This window comes from Canis lupus, chromosome 37, assembly GCF_048164855.1.
Source record: "Canis lupus baileyi chromosome 37, mCanLup2.hap1, whole genome shotgun sequence".
NCBI classification, from domain to species: domain Eukaryota; kingdom Metazoa; phylum Chordata; class Mammalia; order Carnivora; family Canidae; genus Canis; species Canis lupus.
The window spans coordinates 11,853,772-11,870,955 of record NC_132874.1 but is presented as its reverse complement, the minus strand read 5'-3'; the positions used below and the strand labels follow the sequence as shown (position 1 = coordinate 11,870,955).

The following is a 17,184-nucleotide window of genomic DNA, read 5'->3' as shown; positions in this document are numbered from 1 at the left end:
TCCTCTTAGGGCTAATTTACTTGCCTACCATTTTTTAATCTGTTAACTGCTTTATTTTTCATGGTCTCACCAAGAAAGTCATCAGGCAAAAAGTGCTATTTGTTTGAACAGTGGTGGGAGCGGTTCATCTTTAAGGTCCTGAAAGTGTAGAGAATTTTACCCTGTTCGGCTCTGCTGTGTGTGCCTCGTCCGGGTTTATGTGCTGGGCTTCTGTTTGGGCTGTGCTGCCTTCTGCGTCTTGTGCTATTGTGGGCTTTTCAGAAACAATGAACAGCAGCCCAGTCACCTGAGGCAGCATTTCTGTCCAGTTTTTTTCTTTTTCTTTTTTTTTTTTTTAAAGATTTTATTTATTTATTCATGAGAGAGACAGAGAGGCAGAGACATGGGCAGAGGGAGAAGCAGGCTCCCCGCATGGAGACTCAATCCCAGGACCCTAGGGTCATGACCTGAGCCAAAGGCTAGGTCTCCCTGTCCAGTTCCTTTAATGCTCAGTGAGGGTCGGGGTCCCTTTTGATGAAGATGGTTTCATGTGAATATAGTGAATTGCCAATTAAAAAAAATAAAAAAGCTTTTTAGGTGGAATCAGATGACCTGAGTGTGTCTTTTCCCAGGGAGGGGGCCGTTGCTGGAAGAGCTGGGTAGTTCAGTGTGGACTGTCCACCCTGACGTTGGTGGCATTGCGTTGTGGGGTTCTGGCTGGGGCACGGTTGTCGTGTGCAGCATGGCCCTTCTCCGGACCTTCTCTGGACGTGCTTGCTGCCCGGGATGGGTGCTGCCGCGGGTACTGCTGGAGTTGAACACAGAAATTGAAAATGAGCAGTTAGAAACTTAACAAACTGCTCTTGTGTCTGTAGAATCTAATAATAAATTTGAGCATAGCTTGGCCCTTTTTCCATTTTTTTTCCTCCCAGTTTCATCCTCTTCTAAAAATACCCATTTGCGGAGCACCTGGGTGGCTCAGCGGTTGAGCATCTGCCTTTGGCTCAGGGCGTGATCCCAGGGTCCTGGGATCGAATTCCACATTGGGCTCCCTGCGGGAAGCCTGCTTCTCCCTCTGCCTATGTCTCTGCCTCTCTCTGTGTGACTCTCATGAATAAATAAAATATTTTAAAAATAAAATAAAGATTAAAAATTACCCATTTGCAACCAATAAATAATAAAAAGGGGGCCAAATAACCAAACTCCCCACTTTGATCCTCCTCACAGACAGTTTGAGAGGCAGGACTGTGATGTCTTATTTCCAGCTCCACCTCCATCTGATCCTTCAGTTTCTCCCCGTGGAGGGTCCCTCCTCTGGACTTAGTGGCTTCCTCCGTACACCACTTGTCATGTGTCTCCTCTTACAGCCAGATAGCCGGTTGGTTACAAAACTCTCCATTCTCCATAGCTAGGAGATAGCGGTGTTGCCCTTTTCTCTTAACTGTTTTAATATTTGGGAGTTTTCCTTAAAGTTGTTTGATTTTAGGTGTATAGCTTCATAAGGTGGCTGCTTCGTTCTGGTTACTTCCCAGAGTCCTGGGATGGAGTCCTACCTTGGACTCCTCGCTCTACGGGGAGTCTGCTGCTCCCGCTGCTTGTGCTCTTTCTCAAATAAATAAAATCTTTTTTAAGAAGTTTTTTACAAAGTAGAAACCCAGGTTGTGTGCATGTGCCTGTGTGTGTGTGTATTTTTACTCTACTGGTTCGTTAAATACCAGAATGTTGATTTAACACATGAAGGTATTGTGGTCATCAACAGTTCAAGATACTACGGTTACTGTTTTATTTAATTCAGCCATAGTTAAAGGAAGACTTATTTGGGCTTTACTAATCTGTCTGGTTTATTTTTATAGTTTATTACTCCAAGCAGTTGTGTGTGTGGGGGGGGCATTATCAGTTGCACACAGTGGTGGATTTTGATTTGGATTCAGACCTGTCCCTGTGCCCTCCGGCTGCTTTTGGTTTCTTCAGGTTTGTTTTTCCTGACCCTCAAATCCTATTTGTTGAGTGTCTCTGTGGGCAGGGCTGGCTAGATGGTCTAAGCAGGACCACTGCAGGTTCTTGCCCTCCGATGAACCTGTCACTCCACTGTGAATTGTGATCCTTACAGTGAAGAAAGAGCTGATAGGAGGTCATTCACGATAACTTTCAGGTTAGTTACACATAAAACAAAAATACGGTAGTATTCTTACATGGAGGCAGGAAAAGTAACCACTGGTGGCTGTAGTGTTTGGGGGAAAGTAAAGAAGGTTTCCAAGACTCCTCAGGATTCAGATGATAGGAAGGAGTGTCTTGCATGTAAGATTTTATAAATGAAAGAGCCCAGCTTAAGGACCTATGTGTTGTGACTTGTAGACACCATGGAGAAACGAGGAATCCTTGTCTCTTTAGGATTGGGTTGGGGAAGAGGCCTGACAGGTAGAGTCAGGCCGGTTTTTTGAATCCCTGACTGAGAAGTTTGGACTTGGCCTATAGGTAAAGGATATCCAGAATTTGTATTTCAGATGGACTAGGGAAATAGATTTTGCCTGCATTATAAGCTTTTATTAATGTCATGGGTTTGTGTGGCTGGATTGGGGTCGGAAAAGATTGGAGGTGGGGAGACTGCTGCCAGGGGGTGTTGCCGCCGAGGTCATTGATGTGCAGGCAGGCCAGGGAGGGCGCTGGGTGTAAGGGCACAACAAGAGGGAGATCATGGATGTGTTTTTGACACTATGACGTTGAAGCATACAGTGCTGGCCACATGTGGCAGGATGAATTGCGTTTTTGTCGTTACTCTGGACTTAATTTAAAACTAGAGAAACCATTCACTAATCCCATGACCTCACATGCCACATGCAGTGTTTGAAATGCCCAGGCCCCCATGTGGTTTGTGCAGAGGCCTGCGCTCTTGCAGGCACGTTTGTGTCACCCATTTTTATGTCTGTTAAAATATAGCCTTTTAACCAAATTTATTGCCCTTTGCAAGTAGGCCTGTGGTTTATAAGAGTATGAGAGATAAAGCACCTTAATTAGAAAGAGTTTGCTTGAATTAGTCTTTTTCCCCTCTTTCCTATACTGACTTTATTGCTGCACGTAGATCTCTATCCTCCAGTCTCTGCCTCATTCATTTTTAATTTCCCTTCACTTTTGCAGGCCCAGGCTGCAAGCACAAAGGAAGTTTGCCCAGTCTCAGCCCAACAGCCCCAGCACAACTCCAGTGAAGATAGTGGAGCCTTTGCTGCCTCCTCCAGCTACTCAAATTTCTGACCTCTCTAAAAGGAAGCCCAAGACAGAAGATTTTCTGACTTTTCTCTGCCTTCGAGGTAAGAATGTGTTCCCCATCACTTGGGAAGGAGGACCCTAGTTCCAGGAAAAAGGAAGACCTTATTCTCAGGAGTAGATGTGAGCTGTGGTCGGTGTTTCAGACGTCTTTCAATTTCTCAGCCTAATCTCAGGGATTGAGCTTGAAGTGACCAGTGCCATGGAGGTGGAGGGCTGTTGGAGTCCCCATAATTTTCTGTCCTCATTTGACTCTTCAATCCCCATTCTTGGCTTTTCAATGCCGCCTTGCAGATTGTAGTTTCTAGAGCTTTAATGTTACAGCCTGACTTTTCCTGAACCTCACCACCCCGCCATCACCACCACCACACATGTGCTTTATTGACACTGTGTTTTGTTTTGTGACTTTTTTGTTTTCTTGGGGCGTCATGAGTGGAGATTGTTTTCTAGGCTTAAATTTTGTAAAGTCTGTCAGAAGCCACATCGACTAAGCTCACACTCTGCCCTGTACTACTTTGGGAAGAATTCAAGCAGTACTTTCCAAGTACAGTTGACCCTTGGACAACATGAGTTTGAATAGCACAGGCCCACTTCTACATGAGTTTGTTTTGTTTTGCATTAAATACAGTAGCATGTGTATTTTCTCTTCCTTAGATTTTTTTTTTCTTTTAAAGATTTAATTATTCATGAGAGACAAAGAGAGAGTTGCAGAGACATAGGCAGAGGCAGAAGCAGGCTCCCTGAGGGGAATGTGATGCAGGACAAATCCCAGGACCCCGGGATCACACCCTGAGCCAAGGCAGATGCTCAACCAGTGAGCCACCCAGGCATCCCCTTTATGATTTTCTTCATAGCATTTTCATTTCTCTAGCCTACTTTATTATAAGAATACAGTCTATAATCCATATGGTATACATAATACTTGTTAATCACTTGCTTATATTATAGGTAAGTCTTTTGGTTAACAGTATGCTATTAGTAGTTAAATTTTGGGGTGTCATAAGGTATACATGGATTCCAACACCCCTAACTCACCTCCATATTGTTCAAGGGCCAACTGTATGTAAATGGTGAAAATAGTGGTCTATATACATAGATAGGACTGATTCACAGAGTTGCAAGGTCAAGGATAACATTTCATAATAAAAGTTGAGTTTATATTTGCACGATCTTACTTGCGAAAGTGGTTATTTACAGGAACTAAGTTTGTAACACTTGTTGATGAAAGATGTAGAAGAATGTCATAGAGCTCAAGGAGTCTCTTTCGGCCATGGTAGCTGCAGAGGCGTGTTGGAATAGAAAGCCATGAACCCGGAGGTTCCCTCTGGTGACGTTTGTTGACAGAAGATGAGCCAGAGGAAGAGGTCATTTTGTGGGGGTGGGGCTGGAGGTTTAGAGTTCTGTGCTTAAAAAAGTAGTTTTATGAAGTAAGTTACAGCAAGATTTAAGTACAGTAGAATTTTTTTCCCAAATGATTTGAGAATTTCCACCTTGTACTTCATTGCTCCTTAACACATTACTATATATTTTCTTAAATATATTAAATTAGTATTTTTATGTATTTTCTTAAAGTAAGCACATTCTCGGGGGTCTGGGTGGCTCAGCTCAGTTGGTCGAGCATCTGCCTTTGGCTTAGGTCATGATCCTCAGGGTCCTGGGATGGAGCTCCATATCGGGCCCCCTGCTCAGTGGGGAGTCTGCTTCTCCCTCTCCCTCTGCTCCCTCCCCTGCTCATGCTCTTCTCTCTCTCCAAAAAAAAAAAAAAAACAACTTTTTTTTTTCTTTAAAGATTTATTTATTAGAGACATAGAGAGAGAGATAGAGGCAGAGACACAGGCAGAGGGAGAAGCAGGCTCCACACAGGGAGCCCGATGCGGGATCACACCCTGGACTGCAGGCAGCACTAAACCGCTGCACTACTGGGGCTGCCTCTCCAAAAAAAATCTTAAAAAAAAAAAATGACATTCTCTTATAATGATGCAAAGTAGGACATTGACAGTGATCCATTACTACTACTTACAAATTCTCATCTCAGATTGGCTTCCATTGCCCTAGAGAGGCTCCAGTTTGGAGTGGGAGGATCCAGGGCCCAGTTGGGCGTTTTTAATTGTCCTGTTCCAGAGCAGGTCCTCCGCAGCCTTTGTCTGTCGTGATCTTGACTCTTGGAGGTTACAGGCCAGTTGTTTTGTAGAAGGACCTTTCATTCCGGTTGTTTTCTCCTCATCAGATTCATGTTTTGTGGTTTTGGTAGGACTAGCATAAAAGTGATTCTTCTCATTGCGTCCTTTCAAGGGGTACACAATTTCAGGCTATCCTTTTATCAATCACTCATTATGGAGGGTCTGTCAGGCTTTTCCAGTATGAAGTTCTCTTTTTCATCCCTTGTAATTTAGAAGTGTTCTGTTTGAGAGGTTCTCTGAATCTTCCATTTTCCAGTTCTCGTTAAACACTATTCATTTTTGAAAATCTGTATGGGCTCATTTCATTCAAAGGGTCATAATCCATTTATTCTTTAAACTATTTTGGGGTGCCTGGTGGCTCAGTCCATTAAGCGTGTGACTCTTGATCTCACCATTGTGGGTTCAAAACCCACATCGGACTCTGTGTTTGGCATGGAGCCGATTACAAATTTAAGTGTGTATATGTGTGTGTGTATTGGTCACATACACGTATTTTTTATGTATATATATATATAAATATATATCAAAAATACATAAAAATATATATATAAATTTTTTTTCCAATCTTCATTGAAAGATTTTTTTTTTTTTTAAATACAATCTGTCCCCCACCCCGTGGAGCTCCCAACTCCATGAATGAGTTGTGTATTTTACCAACTGAACCAGCCAGGTGCCCCTTTATTGCTATATTTCGTTGTTTAGCTTGTCCCAGATCTCTTCAGTGAAACCCCTACATGCTGGCTTCTTTGGCCTCTTTGCTTGCTCGCTGTCCTCTTCCCAGCCTGGCTGCTTGGTCCATCCGTGCTCCAGGCTGTTCTTGTCTGTTCTGTTCCTCAGCGTTGGAACCACCCACTTCTCCAGGGAGCCTGGTTTTAAGTGGCAGCTGCTCTTGGGATGCCACAATCTGGGCCTGCAGTGTGCTCTCATCTGGAGTGTCATTTCTCTTAGGTGCTCTGTGAATGTGTGCAGTGTATGTGTGTGTACACACATTTGCTCATTTAGTGTATCTAGATGTAGATCCGCGGCTCTGTGTCTATTGAACTCTATGAATTAACATCAATACCTCTGATTTCAGTTTAACACCAATGGGTTCATTCCGGTTTTCTTCCTTTCCACGGTAAAGACAGAGACCTGGCTTTTGTTATCCATACTGTACTTGTTCATTTGGTCGGTGTTTTTCCACCGTGGACCCCCTGCCCTCCAATCTCTGCTGCCACCCCTTGCTCCACCACATGGAACTCTTCTACACATTACTGGCTCTGACACTCCTTATTTGGCTGCCCCACTTGTGAACACCCTCCTCCTTCTCTGGCTCTGACACCCGACCTGGGCCACCATGGTTACTCCTCCCTCCCTGGTCTCTCTCCCAGCGATTTGCTTTAGGAATTACTCATTAGGGATTCCTGGGTTGCTCAGTGGTTGAGTGTTTGTTGGCCTTTGGCTCAGACTTACCTTTGGCTCTGGTCATGATCCCAGGGTCCTGGGATCGAGTCCCACATCAGGCTCCCTGCAGGGAGTCCACTTCTCCCTCTGCCTATGTCTCTGCCTCTCTCATGAATAAGTAAATAAATTCTTAAAAAAAAAAAATCACTCGTTAAAGATGGGAAAATGAAGAGTTAACATTCACTTTGGACAATATAGGCTATTGAAAGTTTTCAGACTCTTGAGACACAAAGTAGAATAATTTCACTTAGAAATTGTCTAGCAGCCAGAGATCTCTTGGCCTGGACCAAAGGGAAATGAGGTAGGTGGCTCATCTACTTTAGGTTTTAAAGAGCTCCCTGCCGAGACTCTAGTGATTCCAGGGGGTTGAGGGTTGGGGGGGAACCAGCATGAGAGGCTTGCATCCTGAGTTGGCTGTGAAGGAAAGAGAGGAGCCTGAGCAGTGAGCCATGCTGTCCTCTCTAATGGAGAGCCCAGGTGCTCAGAGCAAGGAATCTGAGCCAAAGGAGTCTCTGAAAGGGTTAACTATGTCAGCAGCAGCAGGTGGTTCAGGTAAATATTGTTCACTGGTGGTGAAACTGCCTCTGTGTCATTGTGGCATCTTATTGCAGTTGGAGCCAGATTTAACTTGGGGCTGTGACTTCCTATGTCCTTTTCTTTAGGGAAGGGATCCATGATCGTGTTCCTTCAGGATGTCAGAAAATTGGCTGTTGAGAACTGAATTTAGTTAGGAAAGTTCTTACTGTGGAGTGGGGCAGCTCGTTTTTTAGAGAGGGATTTGTGCTGCGCGTACCTGTGTATGCATTATTTTTAAGAATGCCTCTGTGGTTTGGCAGATTTGGAGAAGGATCTTTTTTTTTTTTTTAAGATTTTATTTATTCATTCATGATAAACAGAGAGAGGCAGAGACCGAGGCAGAGGGGAGAAGCAGGCTCCATGCTGGGAGCCCGACGTGGGACTCGATCCCGGGTCTCCAGGATAACGCCCTGGGCCAAAGGCAGGCGCCAAACCGCCGAGCCACCCAGGGATCCCCTGGAGAAGGATCTTAGTGAGGCATTCTGTTTGCTCAGGTAGATGGCATCCAGGGAAAAACATTACCCATTCCTGGCTTTGACGTTTTAAGGCTCCAGGTAAAAGAGAAGCATGTCACATGGTAGCCACAATTTACGTTGTGTTGTCAGATGGAACAAAGATTTCAGGAAGTGAAGTCTAGGTGGTGTTTAAAACAATTGTGTAAAAATGCTCTGAGCTTTGGAAATGTAGTTCTATGTTTATCAGCCAGGTAATAAAATAGGTTTTAATATTTGGTTTTAGTTGATAAACAGGAAGGGTTTGACACACAATATTGTACTCTTACTATATGGAGGTATTAAAGTTTGAGTCCTGGGCAGCCCGGGTGGCTCATCGGTTTAGCACCACCTTCAGCCCAGGGCCTGATCCTGGAGACCCAGGATCGAGTCCCACGTCGGGCTCCCTGAATGGAGCCTGCTTCTCCCTCTGCCTGTGTCTCTGCCTCTCTCTGTCTCTCATGAATAAATAAAATCTTTTTTTAAAAAAAATAAAAATATTTTTAAAAAGTTTGAATCCTCTGTAGCTTTTTTTTTTTTTTTTTTTTTAAATCATGTTTTTGTGAGGTCAGGAGTACTTAATCTGATATGGCTCCAGAAGCCCCAAATGATAGGTGATTCCTCTATGGTACCTTCCCAGTCCTGGAAATGGTGTGGATCTTGAGCAGTGTGATTGCTTGAGCTAATTAAAACTCCTACTTTGATGTGAACAAGGGTTAAACAGATCCCTGCTGCAGTGGTACTTGAGTAATTTTCTTAATATTTGAAATTAAGAAAGATAGTGTTAGCATTTTCTTTTTTCCCCATCAGGAAAGTATTTCATGTTTTCCTAGGGAACATCAGAAAAGATGGGGAAGTAGGCAAAACAATAAATCCAAAATACTCTCCCTTGGCTCTCCCAGAAGACAGCCACTGTTAACCACCTCTGTGATGAAAATATTACTGAGCCTTCCTTGTGTGTGTGTGTGTGTGTGTGTGTGTGTGTGTGTGTGTAATGTGTTCCCCGCCCCCCCCCCCCCCCACCCCTCTGTGAACCTTACCTCTCTGCCAGAGAACTGCATTTCGTTTTCATTTGCATAGTCTGCTTTTGCTGCCTAACAGTATCCCATTAGTACCTGTTCCATTTTTTGGAGTCTGTCATCATTGATCAGATTCCTTGTTTACACTTAGACGTATTTCTGACTTTCGGTTTCAGCAGCTAATGTCGTGCATCCACAGTTAGGGCTTTGCCTTGTCTTCCTGAAGTTAGCAGCTGGGAACGTGGCTAACACCCTCATACCTGCATTCTAGGGCTTTCTTCTTGGGTTGCTGATTCCATTGTGCAGAGTTCTAGTCAGAGCCCCAAACTCTAGGTTCCCCATAAAGAGCCCTGTTGGCTCCATCAGCCTTGGGGGAATTGACGGGCACTGTTGGGGGTAAAAATCAGCCTTTCATAAGCTCTTTATTTAGATGGAGAAGAGTCTGGCTGCAGAAGTAATGAAAGAGTCAAAGACCTGGAAGTGTTTGTTGCCGAGGAGTACAGGGCCCCCAGTATTACCTGTGATCCTGCTGGTGCTAATTTGGAATGTGGAAGAGAATAAATCCCAAGCTTGAGGAAGAGATGGCGAATGGAGGTCTTGAGGGATCGTTGATTATCTGTGCACAGTCTCCAGCCAGCCTGAGAGCATGCCCTCACCTCCATCAGGTGTTTTCAACAAAAACCTGGGTGGGTGGGGGGAATCTCCATACCATTAATAACACCAGGATTAGCATGTAGATGTGTAAACATACCAGCCAGTCTTTCAGAGTTAAAAAGCCTTAGCGATTTAAAAAAGCTGCTTCCAGGCCCTCAGAGACTTTCAGCTAAGCTCAGCAAGGCTCTCTCTCCTTTCCTATTTAAGATCAACACCTAAAATTTCTAAAGGAATGGAACATGGGATAAATAGTGCAGCCGGGCCTGAAGTGTTTGCCCTGCAGTGTATTTATACTTAAGTAGCTGCTTTGAAGGGGGTCCACATGTCTCCTGCCAGAGGCATAATTAGTATCTTTGCCTGGTACCCTCGTGGAAGGGGCCGTGTGTGGTGTGCTGTGCCCAGCAATTCAGACCATAGCCCGTTATCCTGTCACTGCTCACCGCTCTTAATGAGTTGGGTCGTCTTCTCTTTGTTTGGTGACTATGATTATTAACAGATTAAAAAGCTTAACACAGTAGAGTAGTGGCAGGTTAAATGATTCTCTTATTTACATTTTTCTCTTTATGGGGCACTGCAAACAAGGGAGATTCCCAAAGGGGATTCTTGACGACCCCCCACCCCCACCCCAAGGTTGGTTCTCCTGATCACAGTGGAGCATCACAGACCTGCAGGGTGGAGAGCTCCTAAGTGGGGGGTGGGACAGGTATTCTTGGTAAAGGAACAGCACTGTCAGTCTTTGTGAAGCAGTGCTTTCTGTTTAGGGACTTGCCTGCCTTTTGTTCCCAGAGTCTTAGAGAATCTTCAGTGATCAGCTGTCATTCAACTGCTAATTAATTCAGAAAGCCTCTGTTGAACCCTTTTTATATGCTAGACACCTAGAAAACAGATGAGAAATTGGGAAAGCATAGATGCTCACAAGTGGAAGATGCCTGGGCAGAGGTGTGTACCATGTACAAGCCGGAGGTAAATGGCCCTCTGAGCAGGGCTGCCTTGGGAAGGCTGTGCAAAAGAAGGAACACTTGAGCTGGCTTTGTGGGAGGGAAGTGGGGCTGGCCCCTGCTGAGGCATGGATTGGTGTTGGGGTTTGTTGCTTGGGAGGCCTCAAGTTAATGCAGGAAAGTGAGCTGTGTCCACTTCTGCAGGCCTTGGGCTAGGTACTTGGGCCCCACTGGGGCTGGGCATCTGACAAAGTGATTTACCACACCTGGGCCTTTCAGAAAGTGATCCTGGGAAATGGCTTGAGGCTGCAGAAAGTTCTTCCCCGGGGGGGGGGGGGGGGGGTTGGGAGGGATGGGGCGGTTGTTGAAGCATCCATGACCAAGCAATCTTCCATCGCTGACAGGTGACTTAATCTGCTATAAGCCTGTTTCCTCATTTATAAAGTGGGTAGGTGGTGTCTGGCTCCCTGTTGCTGTGGAGTCATCCTAAAGTTACCGGGTGTTAGATAGGCCCAGCCGATGACAGTGGTGGTCATCCCAATACATGGAGTTTCCCCAGGAGGTAAATTGGGATTTGAGATTTAGTTAGGAAGGAATCTTCTGGAAGACCAGCAGAATAGACAAGATTGCAGGTAGCCCGCCCAGCAAGTTTTTTTCTAAAGACAGTTGCTGGCCTTATTGACAAGGAGCACATATGTGGATAGAGTACTGGCTTTGGGTATTGAGGACTATAAATTGTAAGTAGGGCAAATGCAGAAAGCCTGGGGTGGTTTAGAGGTCACAGAATGAAAGGGGATTAACCTGCTAGAAAGCAATTAAGTAATCCTCCAATTGCAAGGAACACTTTGGCGCTCATAATGAACTTCGTTGAGCAAAATGGGAATGCTTTTACATTATGTGAGATCTTTGGGGAGGAAGGTACATTGTCGCAGTGGTACACAACTTTTTTTGATGGTTCCTTCTGAGATAGGTCACAGAGAGAGGTAGGATCCAGAATGGTATTCTCACCACCCCAAGGGCTAAAGTGTGGCCCCCCTCTCTATTCTGCAGATCAGACCAGCCTTCTATGCTTCGTTTTCCAGTTGAGTCTGTGTTACAGGGCTGAGCTCTGCTGAGCAAGCAATTTATTTGCCAGGATAGTTTATCAGGCTAGTTAGGAAGAAATATGGAAACCATGGAGTTCTTTAGCACTGAGGAGGGGAAGGATGGATCCCTTTTAATTGCACTGTGACCTTGATTAGTTGTTAAGATTTCAAGACATTTTGCTTGCAGAACTGGCCCTGCTCCAGGCCAGCTGGCCTCTGACCAGGCTGTGCCCTCCCTGAAGATAAAGCAGGCTCCCTTTTCCCCACCAGTGGCTCCTGGCACTGATTCAGTGGTATTCCTCACAATTGTCTCTGGTCTTCTTAATTTCTAGAGGTTCTCTTAGTATCTCCTGTCTTTTTTCCCAATCCATTTAGAGAAGGTAGATGGGGGGACAACTTTAAGTCAGGACAGTTCTGTTTGCTGATGTGCACATCATTATTCTAAGACCACTAATGTCCTCAGTATTGTTAACCTTAAAACTCAATTATTTTACCAGCAGAAATGGACTTACTTGGGGGTAGCAGGAAATTGCAAATCAGGCATACAAACCACAGCCTACCATCAAGCAAACCCAACAAAGAAGAATGTTTTGTGGAGGCGGAAGTGGGAAGGGGTTACTTTGCATGAAAGTCCTTTGGGGAAGAACAAGAGTTCACAGTGGTGACCATTTCTCAGGGGCTGAGCAGCAGGGATGGTGGATTTCTTACAGGCCATGCAGTAAACATCTGTCCCTGTGGGGGTCTGTTTTCTGTTGGGGCCTGAAAATGGACACTTGTTACTGTAATTTACATGGATGGTGTACCCGGTTACCCTCTAGCCTCTCCACTCTAATCAGGTCTCCTTTTATTAATTTTCACAGTATGCATGTCATCCCCCAGGCAAGGTGACCCTGTTCAGTGTTCAGTGTCTGTTAGGATTTGTGGATGTTCTGCATGATGAAGAGAGAAAAGATGTTGGTATTCAGAGTGGCTGTGTGACCATGATAAAGCTACTTTCTAACTTGCTTCCACTACCAAATTTGATGGGTAGGTTAGGAGTAGGTTATGTTCTGCTGTATGGCGTGATCTGTGTGTCCATCTGAGACAGAGCCAGATGGACACAAGCCCTCCTTGTGTTTGGTTGGATATGTATTTATGTATGTTTGAAGCCATGTTGTATAGATCACCTGGGAAATACTTTAAAGGGAGGGTTCCCGCTGTCAATTAAAAGATCGTGTCTTCTGCTGCTACAGGCAGATCAGCGGGAGAGACAATTGTGGCGGGGGGGGGGGGGGGGGGGGGGAGGGGGCGGGTGTGGGTGGGAGGAAAAGTGGTTCTCGCTGCTGAGTCTGCTGCTGAGTCCATTGGGTTAGGGCTCAGGCAGGTAGGATACGTGCCCTCACCTTGGGGAAGTTCCTAGCTGTGGGATCAGATCGGCACAACTGGCTGCACATGTGCCTAGGCCTGTACCCAGAGGAGCACGCCCGAGAAAACGGAGGAGGAACGCATGGGAAAGACTGGCCCGGTGGTGAGCTGTCACCACTTCCTCCCTGTTCTTACAAGACCTTCATGTGGCTGAAGGTTTCCAGCTCTTACTTGGCATTTACTCACTCACTGCCAGTTCCAGAAATCTTAACTGTTGAGTTAGTTCACTTAGTTGGTTATATTCTCCATTCCTGTAGATTATTGTTCTCAATCTCCTTGATTTCCCCGTTCTGGAAAGCAGATGGGAAATAAGTTGCTTTTGTTCCTACCTACGTGAACTTACCTGACAGACTGATTTTATAGTTCTGAAGTTTCTGTCAGTGAAGTCGAGAATTGAGCCTGATGTCGTATCAGTGCTTTTGCGTACATGACCTCATATCCTTTGATAAGACCATATACCATGACACTTGGTATAGCTGAAGACCTCATCCTCACTGTGCAGACACACAAACCGGAGTCTCACAATGAATAGGCACGTGACTCCTGACTTCATTCTAGAATTTTGGATTCCATGGAGGGTCTTCTTCAGTGATTCGGATTTGCACATAGTAAGAACAGCCATCTCAGGACGGAGTCCCACTGCATAGGCAGCTCCTTATCCCGTGAGGAATTAGGGGTGCCTTTTGAATTGGGCCTTTGGCCCAGTGGGCTCTCCCCACTGCCCTACTGCACGTGTCCCTGGTGGTGCCAGAAATGGCTTTAGCTCAACGGTTTAAAATTTTATTGTAATTTTAATTACCCTTCCTTTAACACAAGTGGTACTCGTTTTCTACTGATAGAATATAGGGATGAACGTTGGGTCACTTTCCAGAAAACAGCACGTGGAAAAGCTGGGTATGGCAGATAATCTTAGGGCACCCAGAAGTGTGAAGTTTGGGAACTCGTGCTGTGAATTCTTCCCACCTGGTAAATTCTAAAGGCCGACCTGGAGGAGACCAAAGACACACTGCCATTCGGTGTGTTCTGGTTGTCCCACAGCCTTTTTGTCCCACATTCGGTGTGCTTGGTGTTCCCTGCAGGGGGAACCGGAGTATGCAGGATCGGAGACTTCCGATCTGTCCGGGTCACTGGCTCCTAGCCTGGCGCCTGCTGCGTACGTGGTGAGGTGAATGACCCCAGGCAATTGCCACCGCGGTTTTTTCTGACTCTCCCACGTAGGCGATTTGAGCTTTCCTCTATCTCAGGAGATCCGTAAATAACTATCCCTCTGTCCTTCCCCCTACTCAGCCCCTTCTAGTTCACGCTGAAGTTTTTGCTGTAAAATTTCATATGGTAGTGGGGCCTGGCTGCTTTTCATTCTATGTATGTATCCCCAAAAGATCAGTCGAGGAAATGCCAACCCAGTGGGCCAGCCAGGTTTATTAGGTCAAGCTACGGAATTTGATTCTCTAGCTAAATGACTGCGTGCAGGGAATCCCTGTAGGGTCTTTCCAAAATAGAACTGAGCTATGTTTAGCTTGTTAAGATAAAGAACTGGTCGGGGGAGGGAAGATAATGGGAAGGAGGGCTTGTATGTGTACATGATTATGATTCATGGAGAAGAATCCAATTTTATAGAAACCACAGCCCAAATTAGAGAAAGCAAGCTTTTGGATTAAAATGATTTCTGTTGTGGTTGTAACATACCACAGTTTGATTTTTGTCCAGATGAAAACATTTGGTTTTCACTTCAGTAAATATTGTGGAGACATTGCCAGCTAATTCTGAAAAGTAATGAAATACGGCTTTGGCAAAGCACACATGCATTCTGTACTCCCGATTCCACTTATCTGATCCAAGTTCAGATTTTTTTTCTACATTTGCTAATGCACTTGAATAATCAGAAGAGAAAAATCTGCCTGTAATTTTAAGAGAAAACTGTATATGCTCAATACACATTTATGATGTATTGGGTATAAAAACTCCCTCTCCTCTCCCCAAATATCCTGCACATTCCTTAAATCTTTGGAAACCTTCACCTTTCAAGAATTCCATCTCTAGGACTATAGTTTGTAAGGGAGACAGGCTGTATAATTCTGCGTGGTAAACTAGCCTTACTCTGTTGTTAATTAACATCACGGGATGACACTTGTCTCTCAGTGTGGTGAGACCACCCTGAGAACAGCAGGGCAGAGCTCAGAATGGAGGGCTGCTGAGTGCTCTCAGAGACCTCTGGTTTTCCTGTCTTTGCTGGTGGTGTATGGCAGGTGGCTGGTGGGCCCTGTTGTGGAAAGGGAAGATCTCTGGGAAAGCTTTTCTGTGTTGTCAAACCACCCAGCCCCCTATTCCCTGTCTTCATCCCGGTGGCTCCAGTCCTGTTTTCCTGAGCACTACACCCACAGTGAGCTTTCCCAGTGTCTGCCTCAAGGGACGTTTGGAGTAGAGAATTTTCCCTAATAAATTCCCTAGAGATGAAGCTTACTTCTTGTGTGCCAGGATCTATAAGTTGCTTTACTGTTTTCGATGAAAACATTGAAAGCATATGTACTCTTCTCTTTTCAAATGCTGACTTAGCTTTCTGTGGACTCTGCGTCAATATGATTATATAATACATTCACCCCTCTTAACCTGGCGAATGTTGGATAATTTTCACTAGTGATAAATAACTCAGACTGTGTTAGGGATTTTAAAATGCCCTTCCTTCATCTTTTTTTTGTGTCTAGCAGGTTCCTCTTTCTTTAATCAGTAAATTACATAATCGAGCTTGAATCTAGGCTAAGAACAAATGTGTCCTATGCAAACACCTTTAACCAGTTGTGGTTCCTTTTTGTTTCCTTTGCTTATATATGTAAAGTTGTTATATGGTTATTCTCCAAGTATAGCATATAACAGTATTTCTCTGTCACCTTGATTAATTTTAGCATGACATGAAATAACAGGATAATTTACCGGTTTTGTCTCCATGCGAATGAAAGCTCCTTTTGCTCTTGGCCAATTCCCCCCTGGTTTGTCCTGATCTGAATGCTAGCTTTGCAAATGGACATGCCAGCAGGGTCTTGGAACGATTCCATACAGCAGCCACATAGTGACAGAGTACCAGCTCTGTTGGGTTTAGTGTTTTCTACTTGCTTCGGTTAGACTATGAAGTTTAGTGAAATGGAAGAGCACGAGGGTACCCAGGAACATTCGGGAGGTCTGTTCTTCATGGGCAAAAGCAAATGGTTCACGAGGCTGCTCCCAGTGGACAGGTTACTGGTTGGCAGTGGCCTTGTGAACACAGGCCACCTAAAGGATGGTAAGGCCATACCCAGGAGGAGCTGGGTTGTGTTGAGTGGCACCTGCAGGGGGGAGCCTTGGTACAAGCTGAGGATGTGATCTACAGGCATCATTTTGCCTTGGAGTAATTGGCTGACATGTCCGCCCCGCCCCCACCCCTAGGTTCATTATTACTGAGTATTGAGCCTTTCCCTTCCGCTTACCACTTCTCTCAAAAGCATTCCTTCCCTTTCTCATATTGGCCTCTCCGTTCCTCATCTGGTTTGAGAACCCATTGTTACCTTCTCTTCGATGATGCTTAGCCTCTGGGTCCAGATCAGCCATCCTGATGAGAAGCACACGCCCCTCTGCATGTATCACTGAGTTCCCGAACTCAGGGCAGGTGGACTCCTTCCCCACCTGACTGCAGAGCCAGCTTCCCCAGGACTTGGTGGCAGTTGGAGTTTCAGTGTGAGGATGCTCCTCAGAGACACCCTGTCCTCGAATTCTTTACATCTTAACCTGTGTCTTGTGTTAGTCTCTGACTTTCTTCTAGAATGCCTGGGAGGTTAGAGCAGTTGATTTGTATTTGCTGAGAAGCTGCCAGAACAGATGGATTCAAAAGATTGGTTATTTGCTGCCCTCGTGGAAGAAATGGCCCTATGTGCCTTCTTTTAGGAATATTAACGAAACTTAGATGCTTCTAGACACCTTCTCCATTTTAGTTCTTGGGAACATAACTGCGTTCACCCCGTTCTTTCAAAATCTTGAGTAGGAGGAAATGGGATAGTTGGTTCATGCTACTCACCCAAGGTTTGGGTGTTAAAAAATCCTCAACAGATTCTGTTAAGCGGAAGTTAACGCTTTGTTTTTCATATGTTGCACTTGGATTTTTAGCTGATTCTTTTTGAAACCTAGAC

General features: G+C 45.1%; 1 protein-coding gene and 1 long non-coding RNA gene across 5 annotated transcripts in view; one reads left to right on the top strand and one right to left on the bottom strand.

The window, feature by feature from the left end:
* Window positions 1-17,184, top strand: part of JARID2 (jumonji and AT-rich interaction domain containing 2) — a 260,404-nt gene that overhangs the window by 191,511 nt on the left and 51,709 nt on the right. For all 4 annotated transcript variants that reach the window (XM_072813674.1, XM_072813671.1, XM_072813673.1 and 1 more), the window contains one exon: window positions 3,115-3,284. Coding sequence is in view for 2 of the 4 variants with exons in the window: in XM_072813671.1 (XP_072669772.1) it covers window positions 3,115-3,284 (170 nt within the window). In the remaining 2 variants the exon portion in view is untranslated. The remainder of the gene's footprint in view (window positions 1-3,114; window positions 3,285-17,184) is intronic.
* Window positions 368-10,859, bottom strand: LOC140626040 (uncharacterized). The gene is made up of 3 exons (XR_012025287.1): window positions 9,468-10,859; window positions 6,873-6,992; window positions 368-787 (listed from the first exon to the last, which is right to left on the bottom strand). It is a non-coding gene; the product is annotated as an uncharacterized lncRNA (long non-coding RNA).